Source organism: Sorex fumeus, unplaced genomic scaffold, assembly GCF_029834395.1.
Source record: "Sorex fumeus unplaced genomic scaffold, SorFum_2.1 ptg000135l, whole genome shotgun sequence".
Taxonomy (NCBI): domain Eukaryota; kingdom Metazoa; phylum Chordata; class Mammalia; order Eulipotyphla; family Soricidae; genus Sorex; species Sorex fumeus.
This window is the reverse complement of record NW_026606192.1, coordinates 792,601-816,979: the sequence shown is the minus strand read 5'-3', so window position 1 is coordinate 816,979 and position 24,379 is coordinate 792,601. Positions and strand designations below refer to the sequence as shown.

At 54.8% G+C, this 24,379-nt stretch overlaps 1 protein-coding gene across 1 annotated transcript in view; it reads right to left on the bottom strand.

The window, feature by feature from the left end:
• Positions 1–21,786, bottom strand: part of PLA2G4A (phospholipase A2 group IVA) — a 100,771-nt gene extending 78,985 nt beyond the window's left edge. The window contains exons 1-2 of the mRNA XM_056106615.1: positions 21,754–21,786; positions 3,604–3,696 (exon numbers count right to left, since the gene is read on the bottom strand). Of these exons, the coding sequence (XP_055962590.1) occupies positions 3,604–3,636 (33 nt within the window). The 5' untranslated portion in view covers positions 3,637–3,696; positions 21,754–21,786. The remainder of the gene's footprint in view (positions 1–3,603; positions 3,697–21,753) is intronic.
• Positions 21,787–24,379: the final 2,593 nt, after the last annotated feature.

The following is a 24,379-nucleotide window of genomic DNA, read 5'->3' as shown; positions in this document are numbered from 1 at the left end:
GTGTGACCCAAAATGCCAAAAATAAATAAATAAAAATAAAGAAGGGCTGGGGCAACAGATAAGCAGGGAAGGGATTGCCTTACATGCAGCCAACCCGGGTTCGATTCCCCAGGACCCTCCAGGGTCCCCCTGAGCCCCACCTGGAGTGACCTCTGAGTACAGAGCCAGGAGTCAGCCCTGAGCATCGCTGGGTGTGACCCCCAAACAAACAAACAACAAGGATAATAAAGGAGTATTACATTTGATAAGCAGATAAAATGCACCAGTTCCAAAGACAAAATAAGAGGGGTTGGAGCGATAGTACAGCGGGAAGGGCGTTTGCCTTGCATATGGCCGACCTGGGTTCAATTCCCAGCATCCCCTAGGGTCCCCCGAGCACCGCCAGGAGTGATTCCTGAGTGCAGAGCTGGAAGTCAGCCCTGAGCATCGCCGGTTGTGACCCAAAAAGCAAAGAAAAAAACAAAAGACATAATAGAGCCAAAGAAGAAGTAGAGGCAGGTCCTCCGACTGGTCTTGAAAAAACACGAATAATAAAAGCCAGGGGCTGAGAAAGAGTAGCTGGCCAAGGACAGGCTCAGCCAGGGGTCACTCCTGAGCACAGAGCCAGGAGCAGCCTGTGAGCTGGGCCCACCCCCAAACCCAAAACCAAATAGCAACAAAAAAATACAGCAGGGACCCGGATTCAGGCTAGTGGAGTCTAAGGCCCGAGTTGGAGCCCCGTAAGAAAGCAGAAAGTAAAATTCAAAATCAAAGAGAAATGGTCGGACAAGCACAACCACTAGGATGAAGGAGACGTTACTGGGGCCTGCTCAAGGCAATCGACGAACAACAGGATGGTCGTGATCGTGATCGTGAAATAATATTTACATTAAATCACTGTATCACTGTCATCCTGTTGGTCATCGATTGCCTCGAGCAGGCTCTAGTAACGTCTCCTATGTCCTAGCCCTGAGATTTTTAAAAGTGCCACATTCAAGGCTCTTTCAGGGTCAAGACCCATCATTGTTACTGGTTTTTGGCATATTGAATACACCACGGGGAGTTTGCCAGGCTCTGCCGTGTGGGCAGGATACTTTTGGTAGCCTGTCAGGTTCTCCAGAGTAAGAACTAGATAATAAGATGTCCTAGATAGTCCTAGACCTAGATGATGTAATGTTATATTACATTAAATAATATAAAATAACAGTTATTGTTATATATTAAATGATATTTGTTAAATATTTATTTGAATATTTGTTAAATATTTAGGGCTGGAGCGATAGCACAGCGGGTAGGGCGTCTGCCTTGCACGCAGCCAACATGGCCGACCCGAGTTCGATTCCTCCGCCCCTCTCGGAGAGCCCGGCAAGCTACCGAGAGTATTCGATATGCCAGACACAGTAACAACAAAGTCTCCAATGGAGACGTTACTGGGCCCGCTCGAGCAAATCGACGATCAACGGGAGGGCCTTTACCTTTACCTTGAATAGCTTAGTTTTAAGTAGTTAATGAAATTTTCACCATGAGGAGCCGGAGTGAGCACAGCGGGGAGGGCATTGGCCTTGCATGGTGCAGACCCGGGTTCAATCCCCGGCATCATCCCATAGGGTCCCCCGACCCCCGCCAGCAGTGATCCCTGAGTGCAGAGCCAGAAGTCAGCCCTGAGCATTGCCAGGTGTGACCCAGAAGGCCAAAATCATCATCATCATCATGCAATTGGACAGATAGTCCAGCGGGGAGGGCATTTGCCTTGCACACGGCTGACCAGGGTTCAATCCCCGGCATCATCCCATAGGGTCCCCTGAGCCCCGCCAGCAGTGATCCCTGAGTGCAGAGCCGGGAGAAAGCTCTGAGCATCGCCGGGTGGGACCCCCAAACAAAAACAAAACAGAGAGGCCTTGTTCGAGCTGCTGCAGAGGCCACCGTGCGCCTGGAGGCCTCAGTGTCCGTCTGTCTCATTCTCCGTGACTGACCCTGCTGGGCAGAGGTCAAAGGTCCCCGTCCAATTAGCTGTCCTGCAGGAGACCTCACAGTCACCTCCCACAGGAAATAAGGAAAACCGGGGACAGGTGCATGAAATCCAGGAACATTTCTGAGAGCGGCAGTGGGGGGTTAATTCTATAAGCCAACCTGACTGGCTGCCCAGTGTCCTCACAAGCCCGGGAGGGCGTGTCCTGGGGAGGCAGCCCAGGAATGCAGACCCCGCACCCCAGGCCAGAGGCTCTAGCCTCCCCTCCCACACCCACGCCCAGGAGAAAACCAACACACAAACACACTTTAAATACAAGGGACAACATGGGTTAAGAACCAAAGGACGGAGCCATTCATTAATCAAAGGACTTATGATGGGTTTATGTTAACACGTGGCAGAGGATATTTGAAACAGGGTCATTGTTAGAGAGAAAAAGAAACCCGAATTTGGATCAAACATCAAAAGAAAGATGAACACTTGGATTTAGTCCAGAAGTTGTATTGAGGCCAGAGTGACAGCACAGCGTGGAGGGCGTTGGCCTTGCACGCGGCCGACCCAGGTTCTATTCCCAGCATCCCATAGAGTCCCCTGAGCACTGCCAGGAGTAATTCCTGAGTGCAGAGCTGAGTGGAACCCCTGAGCACTGCCAGGTGTGACCCAAATACCAAACATCAATTTGCTTGAGCGGGCCCAGTAATGTCTCCATGGTGAGACTTCTTGTTACTGTGTTTGGCTTATTGAATACGTCACGGGGAGCTTGCCAGGCTCTGCCGAGTGTGCGGGCGGGATCCTCTTGGTAGGTTATCGGGCTCTCCGAGAAGGGTGGAGGAATTGAACCTGGGCCGACCAGGTCGGCCGGGTGCAAGGCAAACGCCCTACCCGCTGTGCTATCGCTCCAGCTCCATGATTAGAATGGAGTTAGTAAATGACACAGTCAAGTTTGAATTAATCTTTGCTAAACCTTCACCACCGAGATGTACAGTTAAAACTGCAGAGCCAGGGACAACTGAGGAATAAACACCCCAGAAATGTTCACCTGGGTGAAGCAAGAGCACAGTGGGGAGGGCGTGGGCCTGGCATGTGGCCAACCCGGGTTCGATCCCCGCCATCTCACAGGGTCCCACCCGGGAACCTCCAGGAGTGATTCCTGAGTGCATGAGCCAGGAGGAACCCCTGAACACCCCTGAGTTGTGGCCTCCAAACCAAACAATAAAATAAAACTGCAGTACTATGTAGGATCCTGTTTTGGTAAATAAAACAACTTCTCCTGGGGCCGGAGTGATAGCACAACAGGGAGGGTGTCTGCCTTGCACGTGATCGACCCGGGTTCGATCCCCGGCATCCCCTAGGGTCCCCTGAGCACCGCCAGTAGTGATCCCTGAGCTCAGAGCCAGTAGTCAGCCCTGAGCATCACCGGGTATAGCCAAAGACAGAAAAGGCAGAAATGCACCAACGGGGTCATCCTGTTCTCATCTCTGCACCAACTGACGGGGCTCAGCAGGCAATGGGGATGCTGAGTCAGTGTTCGGGGCGCCTGGCTCTGCCCTCCGACCAGAGGGGGACCTCCAGGAAGCGGGCAGCTCGACCCACTGGGAAACCCAGGCCTGGCACTATCTGGCCTCCCGAAAGCCCGCAGGGCAGCAGGGACTTACTATGATGTGCTGGAAAGGGTCTATGTACGACATTCTGGTCTCTGTGCCGGGAAAGGCGTGTCACTCCGAGGTTTTCTCTGGTGGCCTGACAACCTACAAAGAAAATAGGCACATTGTCAAGCCCCCCTGGGGCGCAGACCCCAGATCGGAAGGACAATCAGTGACCCTGGGCCCCAGGAGAGGAACATTCCCTCCCAGGACTGAATTCCCTGGTCCCCCCCCCCACACACACACACACACACACTCCACAGAAGAGGACCCACACCCACGGCGCAGGGAAAAGCCAACAAATCTTGATATTCCAGTTTAATTTCTGTTTATTTGTTCACACAGATTCTGAGTACTTGTTAGGAAATCCCATAAAAGCATTTTTTCATGGGCCAAGCACCTTATGAGAAATTCATAAAAATATTTTTTAAAAAAATTATTTTTGGACTGTTTGTCATTTAAAAACCCCGGGTCAAGTTGCTTTTTCTCTGTTTTTGAATCCAGTCAAGATTATGCAATAAAAATAAAATTTTTTTTTTTCAACAGGTGAGATCATTCCACGAGAGCAGGACAAGGGCTCACTCCAGGGCCCTGTTTTGAAGTGTGCTCACCGCCTGTGCTCACCTCCTCTATCCGTCAATCCCCAGCCCACCCCAGCCCTGCTGGGTAGAAGCAGAAGACCACCACCCAGAGAGTGACCCTCAGCACCCATGACTGGACCCTCACATGTTCCTCAAGCTGGCCCAGAGCCACTGCATCAGAACCTCAGGCACCTGCAAAACTTTCCGGTGAAACCCTGACTCTGTCCTGGTTCTTGGGCCCCACCCGCAGTGCCTGGGGGCCCGAGGGGTGCTGGGGGTCAGGTCACATGGGGTCCCCTGTTCTCAAGGCCAGTGCTCTAAGCCCGACCCCTCTGCAGCCCAGCGACGGCCCTTCCAGCCCTTCCAGATACACCCGGGACCCCCGCCCAGCCCCTGGAAGGACCCGTCCAGCAGGTGTGGACACTCCCAGCTCCTGCAGCACCGAGACAGCCCTGCCCACTGTACCACCCTCCCTGGGAGAACACACTCTCCCTCACGGAACTGTCCCAGGACCCGAAATCACACAAGACACACCAGCAACAACAGCAACAAACATGCTCCGACCAGAGGCTGGAGCGATAGCACAGCGGGGAGGGCGTTTGCCTTGCATGCGGCCAACCAGGGTTCGAGTCCCAGCATCCCATATGGTCCCCTGAGTACTGCCAGGAGTAACTCCTGAGTGCAGAGTCAGGAGGAACCCCTGTGCATCGCCGGGTGTGACCCAAAAAGAAAAAAAAATGCTCCGGCCAGATGGACGCTTGTTCCTCCTACCTAGGCGGGGGTGTGAGCGGGCACGGCCAGCTGCCCAGCTCCAGGGGCTGCTGTCCCCCAGGAGGAGGAGTTCAGTGCCCCGTGGACACACACGCCTTCAAGGCAGTCAGGCAGTGGTGGGCAGCTCTGCCCGGTGTGGTCAGCCTGGCCGCTTCCGGGAAGGGGGACAGGAACCAGACCCCAGCACAGAGCCGCCGGTCGCCTAGCAGGGCACCAGGACAGGAGGCCCAGACCACAGGCCCATGCACGGCCCACGAGCTGTTTGTCCCCTGACCCCCAGCCTCCTGCCCTGGATGCAAGGGGACATGGCCACACCCTCAGAGACGGGGGACGGCAGGACGGGAAAATGCACGCGGGTGGCTGACCGACCGCCTACGACAACGACAACAACGGCACCCAACTGGCGTCTGCTCTTCGCTCTGGTCTGGGACACGAGGGCCCCAGGCTGGCTCGGCTCAGGGGCTTTCCTGGCCTCTGCGGTCTCGGAAGGTCTAAGCGGGCAGATTCCCGAGGGGCCTTTGTGTCTCCCCGTAAGCAGGGTGCAGGCAGGTGCGGGTCACTCCCCGGGTTCTCTGTGTTTTCCCCCACACAGGCCACCCACAGAGTCTGCCCTTAGGCTGCCAGGCACCCAGACCACCTGGAACCCATCCCTGACCCCCATGCACCCCCCAAGCCCTCCAGGAACCAGAGCTCAGCGGATGTGGTCAGAAACAGAACAGAAAGTCCCGGGGTTCCCCAACAACCTCCAAGCACTGCAAGGGCCACAGCTAAAGTCTGAGAGTCAGCGCAGGATGGGGAACAAGGACGGAACAAGGAAGGAGCAGAGCCCCCCCGACGGCAAAACCTCTAGCAGGGCAGGAGTGCAGGGGGCAGGCGCTGCCCGTCCACACGGCCAAACCTGCCTGGATCCCGGCACTCCATAAGGTCCCCTGAGCCGGAGTGAGCCCTGAGCACAGAGCCGGGAATCAGCCCTGAGCACAGAGCCGGGAGTCAGCCCTGAGCAAAGAGCCAGGAGTGAGCCCTGAGCACAGAGCCGGGAGTGAGCCCTGAGCATAGAGCTGGGAATCAGCCCTGAGCACAGAGCCAGGAGTGAGCCCTGAGCATAGAGCCGGGAGTCAGCCCTGAGCACAGAGCTCCGTGTGCCCAAGTTGCCTCTTCCTCCAGGAAGTTCCCCTGGACCTGTCCCCGGTGAGGGCTGAGATACAACAGGGTCTCTGCACACCTGGGCACAGAAGAACAGGTGACTGAGGAACTGGAGGGGCGGGTCCGAGACCCAGGGAGGGCGTGTGCGGCTGGGTCCTCCCTGGGACATTCCCCGAGGGGGCGCAGGCGACCTCCCGGGCAGAGGGGCTGCCCTCTGCTCTGTCCACCTGCCCCCCGGGGTACTCGGCCCTCCTGGGGCCCAAGGGGGCTGGACCTGATGCTGGACACACCCTCACCCCGCAGCCCCGGGCGACCCAGGGACCAGCACGGGGGCGGGACAGACTCGGGGAGGGGCAGGAACAGCCCACTGGGGGCCGAGGCAGGATGGAGACCCCCATGCCCATGCTGGGGGGACACGGCTGAACCCTGTCCGATTCAGTTCTGCTTTCAGACGATGCCCAGTGGTGCTCACTCCAGCTCTAGGCTCAGTGCTCACTCCTGGCTCTGTGCTCAGGGCTGACTCCTGCTCTGTGCTCAGTGCTCACTCTTGCTCTGTGCTCAGGGCTGACTCCCGGCTCTGTGCTCAGGGTTGGCTCCCGGCTCTGTGCTCAGGGCTCACTCCCGGCTCTGCGCTCGGGGCTCACTCCCGGCTCTGCACTCGGGGCTGACTCCTGGCTCTGTGCTCGGGACTCACTCCCGGCTCTGTGCTTGGGGCTGACTCCCGGCTCTGTGCTCAGGGCTCACTCCCAGCTCTGTGCTCGGGGATGACTCCTAGCTCTGTGCTCAGGGATGACTCCCACTCTGTGCTCAGGGCTCACTCCTGCTCTATGCTCAGTGCTCACTCCTGCAGGGGCCAGGGCCCCCGCCTGGGTCAATGCCATGCAAAGCAGGCGCCCTCCCCGCTGCCCAGCACCTGGCCCCCTCAGCCCCTGGAAGAAGTTTAGTTAGGGCCGTGCATGAAAGCCTCAGAAGCCAGGAGGGAGGAGGGAGCTCGGGGGGCTTCTGTTTGGAGCGTTTCCCCTTGGCAAGCCATCCTGCCGTGACACCCCTTGCCTGCACAGAGTTAAGTTAGTGTTAGCTAGCTCCGGCCAGCACAGTCTGAGGGTTCTGGCTCTGCAAGCAGTGCTCGCCCGCTCCAGCCAGCACTGTCTGCAGGTTCTGGCTCCGTAAGCAGTGCTCGCCCGCTCCAGCCAGCACCGGCTGTGGGTTCCAGCTCAGGTGGGGCCCACCCCTCCTCCATGGCTGGCTCTCCCTGCCCCATGCCAGATTGTCCCCGTTCACAAACCATGTTCCGCTCCCTGAAGCCAGTGAGGGGAACCCAGGACCCCAGGCTGCAGGTCCTGAGTCATCCTTCCCGAGGCCACGTCTGCCTGTAGCTCCCGGGGGCTCCCTGGGGGTCTGGCTGTCCCGGAGGAGGGAACCGAGCAGGAGACACAGAAGAAGGCAAAGGTGCTGGCTGGCAGCAGTGACCCGGCCCACCCTGAGCACTGGGCTGGGAGGGCGCCCAGAGCCTCCATTCCAAGGCCCTGGACCCAGGGAGCTTCTGTACCCGGGGCCAAAGCCCCTCTCCCCACACACCCTCGGAGCCCCAGACCCACTGGGTCGCCCTGCCGCGGCCATGGCCTGGGGCTCCCCCAGCCCAAGGGGCTCTGGCCGCACCCTGGGGTGCTGGGCCCACACCCGAAGCTGCCAACAGTGCCACAGCTGGGCAGCCCCTCTGCCCCCTGGGCCTGGGCAGGCACTGGGGCTCCACCCCGCGGTGGGGGTCCCCAGCACTCAGTGGGGGTCCCCACCCCGCAGTAGGGGGTCCTTACCTCAAAGCATGGGACCCCACCCTCAGTACTGGGGTTCCTCGGGCCACACACAGGTTGGCTGGGGCAGGACCCTCCTCCCTCCACCTGCCCAGGGTCCGGCCCCTCAAGTGGGCATCTCCCCACAGCTTGGCCAGCGCCACCCACCTGCTGGCACCACATCATGGGCGCCGTGCGCTCTCCTGCCTGTGCTCACTTCCGTTGTACTCACTTCCGCTCTCTTCCTCTTGTCCACTTCTACTAACTTCCTCCCTACTCACTTCCACTGTACTCACTTCCACTTCTACTCACTTCCTCCCTACTCACTTCCACTGTACTCACTTCCACTTCTACTCACTTCCTCCCTACTCACTTCCGCTTGTACTCACTTCCGCTTGTACTCACTTCCTCCCTACTCACTTCCGCTTGTACTCACTTCCACTTCTACTCACTTCCTCCCTACTCACTTCCGCTTGTACTCACTTCCGCTTGTACTCACTTCCTCCCTACTCACTTCCGCTGTACTCACTTCCTTCCTACTCACTTCCTTTCTACTCACTTTCGCTTGTACTCACTTTCTCCCTACTCACTTCCACTTCTACTCACTTCCTCCCTACTCACTTCCACTGTACTCACTTCCACTTCTACTCACTTCCTCCCTACTCACTTCCGCTTGTACTCACTTCCTCCCTACTCACTTCCGCTGTACTCACTTCCACTTCTACTCACTTCCTCCCTACTCACTTCCGCTTGTACTCACTTCCGCTTGTACTCCCTTTCTACTCACTTCCGCTTGTACTCACTTCCTCCCTACTCACTTCCTTCCTACTCACTTCCTTTCTACTCACTTCCGCTTGTACTCACTTCCTTCCTACTCACTTCCGCTTGTACTCACTTCCGCTTGTACTCACTTCCTTTCTACTCACTTCCGCTTGTACTCACTTGCTTCCTACTCACTTCCTCTCTACTCACTTCCGCTTATACTCACTTCCACTGTACTCACTTCTATTGTACTCACTTCTGCTTATACTCACTTGCTCCCTACTCACTTCCACCTGTATTTACTTCCGCCTGTACTCACTTCCTCCCTACTCACATTCGCCTGTACTCACTTCCGCTTGTACTCACTTCCACCTGTACTCACTTCCTTCCTACTCACTTCCATTGTACTCACTTCCGCCTGTACTCACTTCCACTGAACTCACTTCCGCTTGTACTCACTTCCTACTCACTTCTGCTTGTATACTCACTTCCACCTGTACTCACTTCCGCTGTACTCGCTTCCTCCATACCGCTTCTGCTTGTACTCACTTCTACTGTACTCACTTCCTCCCTACTCACTTCCACTTGTACTCACTTCCGCTGTACTCACTTCCTCCCTACTCACTTCCGCTTATACTTACTTCCTCCCTACTCACTTCCGCTGTACTCTCTTCCTTCCTACTCACTTCCACCCTACTCACATTCACCTGTACTCACTTCCACCGTACTCACTTCCTCCCTACTCACTTCCACTTGTACTCACTTCCGCCTGCACTTACTTCCGCTTGTACTCACTTCCTCCCTACTCACTTTCGCCTCTACTCACTTCCACTGTACTCACTTCCACCGCACTCACTTCCGCCCTACTCACCCGCTTGCACTCACTTCCGCCAGGGTCACTTCCACCCCGCTCACTTCGGCCCTGCCCACCTCTGTTCCCACACCCCTCCCTGTCCCCTCACCCTCAAGCAGGCAACCCCTCTTGGGTTCCCGACTCGTGACGCACCTGAAACAGGGTGGTGCAGTGCAGCTTCAATTCCATTTTATTTTTAAATATTTCCCTCTGGGACAGAGGAGGGAGGGCGTTCACTTTGCACGCAGTGGACCAGGGTTCGATCCCGGGAACCTCACATGATCCAGGAGCCCCTTGAGGACTGACCCAGGAGTGCAGAGCCAGGAGTCAGCCCTGAGCACTGCCGGGTGTGCCCCCCACCCTCCAAAACTAAAATAAACGTTTACCTCTCAAGGAGCCGGTTCCCTCCTTGCGTTCATTTACACTCAAGCATTGAGGGGCTACAGTGCACCCTGCCTGCTGACCACTCACTCCTCTCCCGCTGCCTCTGGGGCTCGGTTTCCCTGGGGCTCGGTTTCCCTTCCACTTTTGAGGGAAGGGCCTTGGGGCCGGCCGCCCAGAACAGTGGGGAGGACGCTTGCCCAGCTCACTGCCCAGCAGGATTCGATCGCCAGCACCCAGAGGGTCCCTGAGCACCTTCAGGAGTGCACAGCGCCAGGGTTCAGCCCTGACACGGCCAGGTGTGGCGCCAAAGCCAAAGATTGATTAATAATTAGAGGAAGGGGCTTGTAAACAAACCTAATTACAATGGTCAGACTGCAGGTCACTAGCCGGGCTGCCGGCACCATGATGGGCCTGGCTGAGCTCCTCCTCGTCCATGACATCCAAGCCTAACCAGGGAGAGAGGGCAGCAGATTCTCCCGAGAGAGCCCGCACTGGCCAGCGGGACCCTCTGTGAGCCCCTGATCCCTAAAGACAGAGACTGAGAAGCACCGAGAGACAGAGAGACCGTGTCTGCCAAAGAGTCAGGAGGCGTAGGAGGAAACCAGGACATGGGTGTTGGGAAATGTCCAATCATGAATGATTCTGTAACTGTGTGTCTCACTGCGATTCAATAAATAAATAAAATAAATATATACATTTCCTTCACTATTTCCTAGGGCATGCTATAGAGAGTCATAAAATCAAACCTAGACATTATTTTCCACATGCGAAAGTACAATCTGCACAGCACTGTCTTTTTGACAGGGCCATAGTTCCTGAGGTGTTGATGAAGCAATCCATCCATCTAAGACAAACTGAAAAGGTTCAGCCTCCCCTAGGTCCCCCGGGCACCGCCAGGAGTGATTCCTGACTGCAGAGCTGGGAGTCAGCCCTGAGCATCGCTGGGTGTGACCCCCAAACAAAAGGTAAAGGTAAAGGCCCTCCCGTTGATCGTCGATTTGCTCGAGCGGGCCCAGTAACGTCTCCATTGGAGACCTTGTTGTTACTGTGTCTGGCATATCGAATACTCTCGGTAGCTTGCCGGGCTCTCCGAGAGGGGCGGAGGAATCGAACTCGGGTCGGCCATGTTGGCCGCTTGTAAGGCGAACGCCCTACCACTGTGCTATGGGAGACCCCCAAACAAACAAACAACAAAGATAATAAAGGAGTATGGAGCGATAGCACAGCGGGTAGGGCGTTCGCCTTACAAGCGGCCAACATGGCCGACCCGAGTTCGATTCCTCCGCCCCTCTCGGAGAGCCCGGCAAGCTACCGAGAGTATTCGATATGCCAGACACAGTAACAACAAGGTCTCCAATGGAGACGTTACTGGGCCCGCTCGAGCAAATCGACGATCAACGGGAGGGCCTTAGACCTTAGACCTACATTTGATAAGCAGATAAAATGCACCAGTTCCAAAGACATAATAGAGGGGCTGAAGTCATAGCACAGCGGGGAGGACGTTTGCCTTGCACACGGCTGACCCGGGTTCGATCCCCGGCATCCCATAGGGCCCCCCAGCACTGCCAGGAGTGATTCCTGAGTGCAGAGCCAGGAGTCAGCCCTGAGCATCGCCAGGTGGGACCCAAAAAGCAAAATAAAAACTATTTTGCTTCACACCCAGGATAAGAAACAAGTTATGAAGGTGCTGTAGCCTTTTATATGTTTTAAATATAAAGCCCTTGTTGCTACCTCATCAGAAAACAGGTGTCACGCAGAGGAGTCTATGTGACCATCTTAATATTTTATAATTAATTTACCGAGATATCTCCTTGAATTAGAACTTTTCGCTGTGAGAAATAGAATCAAAATTATATCAATACTTGAAAATTAGCAGAACACCTTGCTCCTATGTCCAGTGAAGGAGTTTAGAAGACTCTACCAAGAACTCCAGCAGTGCTTTGCGTGCAGGGGGCTGGGGAGACAGGACAGTGGGCAGGGCGCTTGCCTTGCATGCTGTGTACCCGGGTTTGATCCCTGGTACCCCCTACAGTCCCCCGAGCCCCATCAGCAGTGATTCCTTAGCACAGAGCCAGGAGTAAGCCCTGAGTAGAGCTGGACGTGGCCCAGGAAGGAAGGAAGGAAGGAAAAGGAAGGAAGGAAGGAAGGAAGGAAGGAAGGAAGGGAGGGAGGGAGGGAGGGAGGGAGGGAGGGAGGGAGGGAAGAAGGAAGGAAGGGGAAAGGAGGAAGGGAGGGAGGGAGGGAGTGAGGGAGGGAAGGAAGAAAGGAAAGAAGGAAGGAGGGAAGGAAGAAGGGAAGGAAGGAAGGGGGGAAGGAGCAAGGGAGGGAAGGAAGGAAGGAAGGAAGGAAGGAAGGAAGGAAGGAAGGAAGGGGAAAGGAGGAAGGGAGGGAGGGAAGGGAGGGAGGGAAGGAAGGAAGGGGAAAAGGAAGGAAGGAAAGAAAGAGGGAGGGAGGGAGGGAGGGAGGGAGGGAAGGAAGGAGGGAGGGGGAAGGAGGGAGGAAAGAAAGAAAGGAAGGAAGGAGGGAGGGAGGGAGGGAAGAAGAGAGGGAGGGAAGAAGAGAGGGAGGGGAAGGAAGGAAGGAAGGAAGGAAGGAAGGAAGGAAGGAAGGAAGGAGGGAGGGAGGGAAGGGGGGAAGGAGGGAGGGAAGGAGGGAAGGAAGGAAGGAAGGAAGGAAGGAAGGAAGGAAGGAAGGAAGGAAGGAGGGAGGGAAGGGGGGAAGGAGGGAGGGAAGGAGGGAAGGAAGGAAGGAAGGAAGGAAGGAAGGAAGGAAGGAAGGAAGGAAGGAAGGAGGGAGGGAAGGGGGGAAGGAGGGAGGGAAGGAGGGAAGGAAGGAAGGAAGGAAGGAAGGAAGGAAGGAAGGAGGGAGGGAGGGAGGGAAGGAAGAAAGGAAAGAAGGAAGAAGAGAGGGAGGGAAAGGAAGGAAGGAAGGAAGGAAGGAAGGAAGGAGGGAGGGAGGGAGAGAGGGAGGGAGGGAGGGAGGGAAGAAGAGAGGGAGGGAAAGGAAGGAAGGAAGGAAGGAGGGAGGGAGGGAGGGAGAGAGGGAGGGAGGGAGGGAGGGAGGGGGGAAGGAGGGAGGGAAGGAGGGAAGGAAGGAAGGAAGGAAGGAAGGGAGGGAGGGAGGGAGGGAGGGAGGGAGGGAGGGAGGGAAAATATTCATGAAACTATAAACTCCCAGAATAGTCCAAACAATCCCGATAAAAAGACGGGAGGTACCATAAGCCCCACCTTTAAACTATACTACAAAGCTCTCGTAATCAAAGTGCGTGATCCTGGACTAAAGACAGATCAGTGGGATAGAATGAAAGCCCAGAGGGAAACCCTATGTATGGGCAGTTTATCTACCCGCAGAGGGGCTGAATGGGAAAAGTAGACAAGGAAGGTTTCTCCAACAAATGGTGCTGGGATAACTCATTTGGCTCACAGAGAGAGAGAGAGAGAGAGAGAGAGAGAGAGAGAGAGAGAGAGGAGAGATGTTAACTCCTATTTCATACCATCCACAAAGCTCAGTTCTAAACATATTAAAGACATATCACGGGGCTGGAGCGATAGCACAGCGGGGTAGGGCGTTTACGTGCATGCTGCCAACCCGGGTTCAATCCCCGGCATCCCATAGGGTCCCCCAAGCACCGCCAGGAGTGATTCCTGAGTGCAGAGCCAGGAGTGACCCCTGAGCATCGCTGGGTGTGACCCAAAAAGCAAAAAAAAAAAGACATATCAGACCAACATCAATTAAATCCATGCAGGAAAACATGGGCAGAAACACTCAATGAAACTGACCTCAGAAGTCAGATGTCCTCAACAAGAAAACCACACTGCGGAAGAAGATAATAAAGAAGAAAATAAAGCAGAACCACATCAAACTTAAGCACTCCTGCAGAGTGAAATAAACAATGCCCCAAATAAAAAGACACCCTACTACAGGGGCTGGAGCAATAGCACAGCGGGTAGGGCGTTTGCCTTGCACGAAGCCAACCCGGGTTCGATTCCCAGCATCCCATATGGTCCCCCGAGCACTGCCAGGAGTGATTCCTGAGTGCAGAGCCAGGAGTAACCCCTGAGCATCGCCGGGTGTGACCCAAAAAGCAAAAAAAAAAAAAAAAGACACCCTACTCACCACAAATCACGAATCACGACCATCCTGTTATTCGTCGATTGCCTCAAGCAGGACCCAGTAACGTCTCCTTCATCCTAGCCCTGAGATTTTTAAGAAAGTGCTATATTCAAGGCTCTTTACGAGAATGAGACCCATCATTGTTACTGGTATTTGGCATATTGGGTACGCCACGGGGAGTTTGCCAGACTCTGCCGTGAGGACAGGCTACATTCGGTAGCCTGCCAGTTTGTCCAAAGTAGGAATGAGATAATAAGATGTCATAATAAGATGTCACGCGGCCGCGTTGGTTCTGGAAGCTGGTTTTTATAGTCTCTGAGTCTTGGCCGTTGATGGGATTACACGGCGCCAGGGGGCCAGTTGGTGGGTGTGACCCCCGCCTACTGGAATTCGGAGGCTCTGGGTGGAGGATGCTCAGCCCCGATCCGAGTAGGCTTGGATATCTCAGCCCCGGGACCCGCATGCCTTTGTTCCTCTGCCAGTACCTTCAGGTGTGCGGAGAGTGGTCTCAGCATGGTGGTGGCTGGTCCTGGAGGTCTTCGGCTGCTGGAGCCCTAGTTGGGGCGAGGAGGAAAGCTCAACCCGCTCCCCTCCAAGGGGAAAAAAGACACCCTACTAAATGGGAGAAAATGTTTGCCAGATACACATCAAAAGCTCAATTTCCAAGAGACGTAAAAGCATTCACAAAGCTCAGTAACAAAATGAACAAAAATTCCCCAAACAGCCGCATCAAGAAATGGTGAGGGCCAGCAAGGCTGGTTACAGAGTCAGGTGCTGGCCCCACGCGGCCGAGCTCGGCCAACAACCAGCCCCACAGGAGGCCCTGGAGTGACCAAGCACTGCTGAGGGTGACCCGTGGGACCGAGAGACACCACACTGACTCCTCAGAGAACCCGAGAGGAAGAAGGGCTCACCACCACGGTCACCAGGAAACGCAGGACAAAATGAGGGTCCACCCCCCCATCTCGAGAACAGGGACAACCAGGTCGGCAGGGGGCCAGGGCCGGAGCCGTGACCCTCCTTCAGGGTCCGGGAGACTGTTGTTCGCTTCAGCCACAGAGATGGCTGATGGAAAATTAAGAGCAGGACAGAGAAGGGACCATCATGGCAATGAAGGTTGGAAACGATCACTCTGGACCAGAGCTGAGTGCTTAAGTGCTGAGAGTAGGTAAAGGGACATTCATGATAACCTTTCAGTGCCCGTATTGCAAACTGCAAACCACATGCCCAAAAGGAGAGAGAGAGAGAGAGAGAGAGAGAGAGAAAGTGAGGAGGGGACAGTGTTGGAACATTACATGGTTGAAACCCAACCATGAACAACTTTTTGTGACTGCATGTCTCACTGTAATTCAATTAAAAAATTAATTTAAAAAAATAAAGTGTTGATATCTTTCCCATGCCATTGCCTTTATGAATTTTGGTTTGTTGTTTTCTCTGCTCTTTTTCCATCAGTTTGGTCACTTGTACATTCTGTTGTCGTGAAGACTTGTATGTTGAGGAGAGGGAGGAGGAGGAGGAGGAGGAGGAGGAGAAGGAGAAGGAGAAGGAAAAGGAGGAGGAGGAGGAGTAGGAGAAGAATAAGAAAAGAAGAGGAAGAGGGAAAAAAGAGGAAGAAGAGGAGGAGGAAGAGAAAGAGGAAAAGGGGGAGGGGGAAGAGGAGGAGCAGGGGGAGGAGGAGGAGGAGGAGGAAGAGGAGGAGGAGAATGAGAAGAAGGAGGAGAAGGAGGAGGAGGAGGAGAAGAAGGAGGAGGAGAAAAAGAAAAGAAGAGGAGGAAGAAGAAAAAGAGGAAGAAGAAGAGGAGGAAGAGGAAAAGGGGGGAAGAGGAGGAGGGGGGGCGGAGGGCTTCTCTATCACCCAGTGCTGCCCTGCTGGGCATCCATGCCCCGAGCACTGAAACGTTAACCCATGAGGACCCCTGGCCGGCGATGCATGTCCTCACAGCATTGCCCAGTCTGGACACAGCCCAGACACTGAGCACCCAATGAGCAAATGATGAAACTAAAGTTCACGGACCCGGTGGAATAGTACTCAGCGATGAGGAAAGATGAAATCACACCGTTAGCTGTGATCTGTGAAGAATCCGGCTGAGCGCAATGAGTCAGGAGGAAAAAGACAAATGCCCCATGATCTCAATGGGAAGTGGAGATATCGAAACGAAGCATGCGATGAAGTAACACCCAGTGGAGACAGCCCGGGAAACTGCCACGGGCCGGTGAGGGGAGACAGAGCCCTGTGTCGGGGAGAGAATAGCAAGACAAGGAAAAAGAATCAGCTGGAAACCAGCAGGGGAAAGGGAACATGTTTGTAGAAAAAGCAAACCAGAGCTGTTCCTCTTATCCGTAGTCACCCTCATCCTCCAAGCCTGCATTTCACTGCGCTAGTTAGCCGGAATCACAATGGCATGATTTCATCAGTGATGCTCCAGTTAGTCAGAAACTGATTACAACCCAGGACGTAAACTCTGACCCAGATACTCGAATGCAAAATGACCAAGGGGGGCCACTTGCTCCAACTTTTCTCTCATTGCCACCTGCTTGTTAATAAGCTGCACCGCCCCACACCCCCAGCCAAATGCAACAAACAGAACTTAAACATCAGGACACATCACAGACATCATGAGGGTAAACAGGAAGTGTTTTTACTGGCTCAAAGTAAAAGCCATTTGTTATCTTAATGTTTCTGCTGGAGACTTTTGCACCCAACAGTTCAATTCACTCATTATCTGTACTGCCTTTCCCTGGGGGGCCAGACTGGGGGTACTCAGGGGCCAAGCCTGGCTCAGTGCTCAGGAGTGACCCAGGCAGCTCGCAGGGGACCACTACCTGGTGCTGAGGGTTCTAATCTAATCCTGCCACGTGCAAGGCAAAAGGTGCCCTCCAGTCATCTCCCTGGCTTCCATTCTGAAATTACAGATGAATTTAACAAATCGTTTTATACCCAAAGGGTCACCCTGAGAAAGGACATCTCGTTCTCCACACCTGCCACGTTGTGGCTGTGTTGTTTGGAAAGATAATATAATGATCTTTCTCTATAAAAATCAAGGGGACCCAAGAGATAGCACAGCAGTTAGGTCATTTGCCTCATATAGCAGTCGGCCAGGGTTCGATCTCCAGCATCCCATATGGTCCCCAGAGCACCGCCAGGTGTGGCCCAAAAACCTAAATAAATAAATATAAATAATTTAAAAAAAAAAAGAAAAATCAATGATCAGATAACCATTCTGATACAAGCCAACTGCCACGATTAATAAGAACCAGAAAGGAATCATATCTTTGGTTGGTTTCACTCAAAATCAGGAAGCCCAAATACTCCCTTAAAAAAAAAACTAAAAAAAAAAAAAAAAGATAGGGGCATTTGCCTTGCATGCGGCCAACCCGGGTTCAATTCTCAGCATCCCATATGGTCCCCCGAGCACTGCCAGGAGTAATTCCTGAGTGCATGAGCCAGGAGTAAACCCTGTGCATTGCTGGGTGTGACCCAAAAACCAATAAATAAATAAATATTTTTTAAAAAGATAAAATAGAATGTTTTGCTGAATGGGAGTAAAACAGTCAAAAGCCATGGACCTTTCCATAACTCAGAATGTGAAAAACCCCACTCACTGCATTTTCTCACAGCAACATACATCGATATAAAATGTCAGAGTCACAGACTAAGAAATTCTAAATTAAATCTTGTCCGGGCATTCTCAAAAGTTTGTGCAAATTGGGCGGAGCGGGTGGGATTCAGGGTCACTGGTGGAGGGGTGGTCACCCTGGTGGGCGGTTCTTGCTGGGCCACTGAACACCTGAAACAACTGCACTGTGAGCAGTTTGGTAAATCAAGGTGTTCAAATAAAAGCGAATTTTTGAAAATAGGGAACCAGAGTGACAGTCCAGCAGGGAGGGTGTTTGCCTGGCATGTGGCTGACCCAGGTTCAATCCCCGGCATCCCACAGGGTCCCCCGAGCACCACCAGGAGTGATCCCTGAGTGCAGAGCCAGGAGGAATCCCTGAGTTACTGTGGTTAAACAGTGAAGACAGTTGTGGAAAGAAACACAACTTGAAACAAGATGCCATTTTATTTGAAAAATTTATTATTATTATTATTATTATGCTTTTGGGGTCACACCCAGCGATGCTCAGGGCCAACTCCTGGCTCTGCACTCAGGAATCACTCCTGGCAGTGCTCAGGGGACCCTATGGGATGCTGGGAATCGAACCCGGGTCGGCCGCGTGCAAGGCAAACGCCCTCCCCACTGTGCTATTGCTCCAGTCCCTGAACAATTACTTAAGGCTGACATCTGAGGGGGTGTCTTCCTGGGTCGTGCTACAATTCTGCACTGCCTCTGAGACACTCAAGGCAAGAGTGTCCAGAGAGTAAATAAACCGCAGCCCCCAGACAGCTGGATACTGTTACTCTGCGGGAGGGCCTCATTGAGAAACACAGTTGCCACAGCGATGCTTCAGTGTGTGAGGGTGGAAGTTTTGCCGGACCCTGGAAAATCCACGGTGGAGAATCTCTCCACAGGAAGTAAATAATCGTGTTTACAAACATTTACAGAAGAAGTCTGAGGCGAAACATTATTCATAGTAGCGGAAAACTACAAGCCTCCAAGCGAGCCTTCGCGATTTACACTCAGCCCGCCAGCACACCGTTTCCACAGCCTAAACACATCACACTGCAGGGAGGGAGTCCGCCATACGAGGCTGAAGCGGTTCATCCCTGGTACCAGTATGCCTCCCAGAGTGATGCTCAAGCACAGAACCAGGAGTGAGCCCTGAGCAGAGCCGGGAGTCAGCCCCGAGCACAGAGCCGGGAGTCAGTCCTGAGCACAGAGACGGGAATCAGCCCCGAGCACAGAGCCAGTAGAGACCCCTGAGCACAGAGCCAGGAGTCATTCCCGAGCACAAAGCCGGGAGTCAGCCCCAAGCACAGAGTTATTAGAGAACCCCAAGTACAGAGCCAGGAGTCATCCCTGAGCAGAGCCGGGAGTCATCCCCAAGCACAGATCCAGGAGGCAGCCCCGAGCACAGAGTCAGTAGAGAGCCCTGAGCACAGAGCCAGGAGCCAGACGCCAACAAAGAGCCAGGAGTCAGCCCTGAGCACAGAGCTGGGAGCCAGCCCTGAGCAGAGCCGGGAGTGAGCCCTGAGCACAGAGCCGGGAGTGAGCCCCGAGCACAGAGCCGGGAGCCAGCCCTGAACACTGAGCCGGGAGTGAGCCCTGAGCACAGAGCCAGGAGTCAGCCCTGAGCACAGAGCCAGGAGTCAACCCTGAGCACAGAGCTGGGAGTCAGCCCTGAGCATCACCAGGTGTGGCCCAAAAACAAAAACAAAAGCAAAAAGCCTAGAAATCTAGGGCATCCATCACTAGAGGCCGAGGGCCAGAGGGCCAGTCCCGGGGGTGTTTGCCCGGCACTCAGCCGACCTGTCCCCCCCCCACGCGGCACAGGGTCCTCAAACGCCCCGAGAGGGTCAGAGGCAGGGAAGCCCTGACTTGCCCATCCTGCCGCCCCTGCAAACTTTAACGTCTTTTCACAAATGGGATGACGATGCCGCAAACCTAGACGTGAGGCCACCTGTGTGAGCAGACCCAGAAGTAGCTGGTGTGTGAGACAAGTGCACCTCCGTGGGCTATTTCTCCTGACTGGATCACCGGACCAATGATATTTAACACGAACAATCCTTTAGAAGGATGACAACCATTTTTTTTTTCTACTTGCAAGGTCCTTAAAATCTGCAACTTTCTCAGGCTGGAGCAATAGCACAGAGGGTAGGGCGTCTGCCTTACACACGGCCGACCCGGGTTCGATTCCCAGCATCCCATATGGTCCCCTGAGCACCGCCAGAGGTAATTCCTGAGTGCATGTAACTCCTGTGCATCACAGGGTGTGACCCAAAAAGCAAAAAAAAAAAAAAAAAAAAAAAAAAAAATCTGCAACTTTCTCTAATAAAATTTAAACAAAGAACATGTTCATAATAAGTGAAAATTTAAAACCTGGACACACACACAAAAAAAACACAATAAATTAAACTGTAGACATTTGGGGGAGAAGTCTCGCAGTAACTCTTCTGAGTGTTGTTTCCTCTGTGTGTTATTCATTGTATTCAGCGATAAAAATAATTGGCTCATACTGTATGCCTACTTACTATTTTGTTTTGTTCGGGGGGCCACACCGGCAGTGCTCAGGGCTTACTCCGGGCTCTGTGCTCTGGGCTCACTCCTGGCTCTGTGCTCAGGGATCACTCCTGGCGATGCTTAGGGATCACTCCCCGCTCTGTGCTCAGGGATCACTCCCAGCTCTGTGCTCTGGGCTCACTCCTGGCTCTGTGCTCAGGACTGACTCTGGGCTCTGTGTTCAAGGCTGACTCCTGGCGATGCTTAGGGATCACTCCCAGCTCTGTGCTCAGGGCTCACTCCCAGCTCTGTGCTCAGGGCTCACTCCCGGCTCTGTGCTCAGGGATCACTCCCAGCTCTGTGCTCAGCACTGACTCTGGACTCTGTGCTCAAGGCTGACTCCTGGCAATGCTTAGGGATCACTCCCAGCTCTGTGCTCAGGGCTCACTCCCGGCTCTGTGCTCGGGGCTGACTCCTGGCTCTGTGCTCAGGGCTCACTCCTGGCTCTGTGCTCAGGGCTCACTTCTGGAAATGCTTATGGACACACATGGTGCGGCACTACCTCTCAAGTCCCTTGCACCTAATTTTATTGGGTTCAGTCTGGAATCTAAAATCTTGACTTCCAGGAAAGCAGTTTTCCCCCCTGCACACCAAATAAACATCTTGGTGTTCCAGAAGAGTGAAAAAAAAAAGTGATAATATGGGCACGAAAATAGCCAGTGTTGGTCTTTACTGAAAAGTCAAAACTCTTCAAGTTTGCTCCCAAGTTTACTTCTCAGTTCAAAAAAAAGTTTGAGCGCTGCCTTTTCCTGTGGGTTTGACAACTTCCAAAAGGTGTCTCCAAAGGCTGTAGAAACATGCGTGATTCCTTCAGGCGGGCCTGAACCAGCTGGGAGAGACAACCCTAAAAAGATCAGCTTTTCACCAAAAAAAAAAAAAAAGCCGAAGCTGGACCCTCTGCAAGCAGAAAACAAAACGCAAGAAACGGCGCAAGAAACGGAGGGACCGCGGGGCCGGCTCGCCCACCTTCCCCTTTGCGAAACCCGGGACCCCTTGGGGGCTCGCAGGGCCCTTGGTGCTCAGGTTCTCCGCAGAACGGACCTGCTGGGGCCGGGAAGAAGCCCCCCGCGACCCTTCCGCTGGGCGGCAGCGCCCCGCGCGACGCTTTGGGGAGACCCGGCTCGGCCCGGTTCTGGTCCTGCCCGCAGGAAGTTGTTGCAAAGGCCGTTCGGGGCAGCTGCAGACCAGAGCCGCGCTGCGTCCCCGGGCCCGCGTTAACCCTCGCCGCCCCGGAGCAGGGTCGCAGGGACCCTCCAGGGGGTTAACCGGGACCCCCCCCACCGACCCCCGCAGGGTGGGGCGCGCTCTGCAGACGTGGGCGGAGAGGAGGCCCAGCCCCTCCCGCCGCGCGGACCCCCGGCCCGGCAGCAGCAGCCCCGAAGGCGCATTTTGCATCGCTGCCCCGCGGGATCGCCTCCCCCCGCCCCCGCTGGACTTTCTGCCCAGTGCTCGTCGCAACCTGGCCCTGCGAGCGGACCCACGCTCGGGCCCGTCCCAAAGCAGCGGGAAGTGGGGAAGCGCGGCCGCCGCGGGCTTTCTGCGCGCACAAGGGCGCCAGGGACCCTCCGGGCGCGGGGACCCCCGGGGGCTCGGGGGCGCGAGCTTACGGGTGCGGCGCGGTGGCTCCGGCTGGTCGCGTCCCAGCTCCGGCGGCCCGGGAGGCCGGGGGCGGGGCCGGGGCGGGGCCTGCCGGCGAGTGGGCGGGCCCGGGGCGGGACATGCAGATGAGTGGGCGGTGACCGGGCGGGGCCGGTCGGTGTGCAAGTGAATGGGGCGGGGCCTGGCATCGTGTGGGTGGGACCGGTTTTGTGGGGCGGGGCCTGGCCAGTGGGCGGGGTTTGCCAGCATTTGAGCGGTGGTGGTTGTGGGCGGGGCCGTGAGGCGTGTGGGCGGGGCCTGGAGGCGTGTGGGCGGGGCAGCATCCCGGGCCTGCAAAGGTTTTAAGGTGGGTGGGGGAGGAGGAGGAGGAGGAGGAGAAGGAGGAGGAAGGTCCAGCACTACCCTGGGGATGCAAGAGCAAGATGGGAAAGATGAGCCACCCCAAAGCATTGCTGCCCCAACACACACACTCACACTCACACATACGCAATCACACACACATTCACACACTCACACACAGACTCACACACTAATACACACAACCACACACGCTCACACACTAACACATACACTCACACACACTGTTACACTCACACACATACTAATACACACACTCACACACACACACTCACACTAATACACACACGTTATTTTCCCAGGCATTATGGTTTCTAGCCCTGGTGAAATGGAGCTCCTGGGATTTCACCAGAAATCAGCGTCTTGCTGGTCATCAGCATCTCACTGCCAGGGTGCCAGCCGGCCCCTTCCCACCGCCCTTGGTAAGCTCTTTCCTAAATGTGGTTATTGTTGTCTGCGCCGCCTGTTGACAGTGCTCTCGGCCTTCCTGGACTCACTTCACCACCCCCGCAGAGTCTCCCTTCACCATTGTCCCTCGGAATTGAGGGTGAAAGGCGTTCTGGAGGGCAGAGTGCATCTCGTTGAGATTTGGGGATAAGGAATTAACCAGAGAACCAGAGAGATAGGATGGCGTTTGCCTTGCGTGTGGCTGACTGGGCTCCAGCCCTGTCATCCCGAGGGTCCCGAGAGCACAGGGCGATCCCTGAGTGTGGAATCAAGAGTAACCCCTGAGCGTCTCTGTGTGTGACCAAAAAAGCGAAAGAAAGAAAGAAAGAAAGAAAGAAAGAAAGAAAGAAAGAAAGAAAGAAAGAAAGAAAGAAAGAAGGAAGGAAAGAAGGAAGGAAGGAGAAAAAGAAATTAAACCACATTGAATTATAAGCTGGTAGTGTAAATGCATGTGTTTAACGTCACTGTAATTGAAAAGGCATGCTGTGGCCGTAGGGATAGTGAGAACGACAGGTAGGGCATTTGCTTTGCACACTGTGGGCCCAGGATTGATCTTGGGCACCCCATATTGTCCCCCTGAGCCCTACCAGGAGTGATCCCTGAGCACAGAGCCAGAAGTCAGCCCTGAGCATTGCCAGGTGTGGCCCAAAGACCCAAGCGGGGAAAAAACTGATAATTAAAAATAAAGAAGGGGTCCTCTGTAAAAATCTATTCAATTCCAAAGGAATCGATATCTTCAAAGATTGGTTCACACAGACTTTGTGGTTTCGGTCACTGGGGCTTCTGGTTTTCGCTCAGCACTCCACTCACCCTTCCCTCTCTCATGTCATCAGCAGAGAACGTCTCAGACCCTCCTTTCAATCTGGCTATCTGCCTTCTGTGGCCAAGCTCCGGATCCCTGTGGTCTCCATTTCCCCCCCAAAGTTCGTCTATCCTGCCTGTAAAAGTCCTGCTGTGAGCCAGGAGCGTGGCCCCTTCCTAACAAGACACTGAATTTCTGGAGAGGGAGCACTCTGCTCCTTCAGTTTCACCAGGTGCAACCGGAACAGGTTCTGTCTGTCTTATGGTGGGGCTACACCCGGCGATGCTCAGGGCTGACTCCTGGCTCTGCACTCAGGGACTAGTCCTGGCAGTGCTCGAGGACCCTATGCGATGCTGGGAATCGAACCCGGGTCAGTTGCGTGCAAGGCCAGTGTCCTCCCCGGTGTGCTATCGCTCTGGCCTCTTCATTCCCAACTTTCAGGAAGAAAAACTCCCTTGAACCACAGCTTCACGGCCCACCCGTGAGAAACTCTTCAGCAGGGAGGGCGACTCAGCTTCAAACACCGTGAGGGGGCCTGAGAGAGGCCAGCAGGGAGGGCGTCTGCCTTGCACGTAGCTGACCCGGGTTCGATCCCCGGCATCCGAGAGGCTGCCCCAAGCCCTGCCAGGAGTGATCCCTGAGCACAGACCCAGGAGGACATCCTGAGCATCACCAGGTATGGCCAAGACAAGTGAACAGCAGCCAACAAAAACCCACAGTGCGATGCTGGCCTTCTCCAGTTCGACCAAATCTTCATTCTTGCCGTGAAGAAACACCCCTGAAGGTATGTGTCCCCCTGGGAGTGAACTTGGGGGCTCCCAGGGTCCTCCTGGGGCCTCCACTGGTGCCTTCCTGCCGTGATCCTACTCACAGTCAGTGTGGTGAGCCCACAGGTTTCACTTCCCCGGACACGTTTGCCAGACTGTGTTCCAGAAGAGTCTGCCTCCACCCAGGGCTGGTCAGACCTGGCCTCACTGTCCACCAGCCTCAAGGCCAGTCAGGAGCTAAGACCCGTCTTCCCTGGGCGT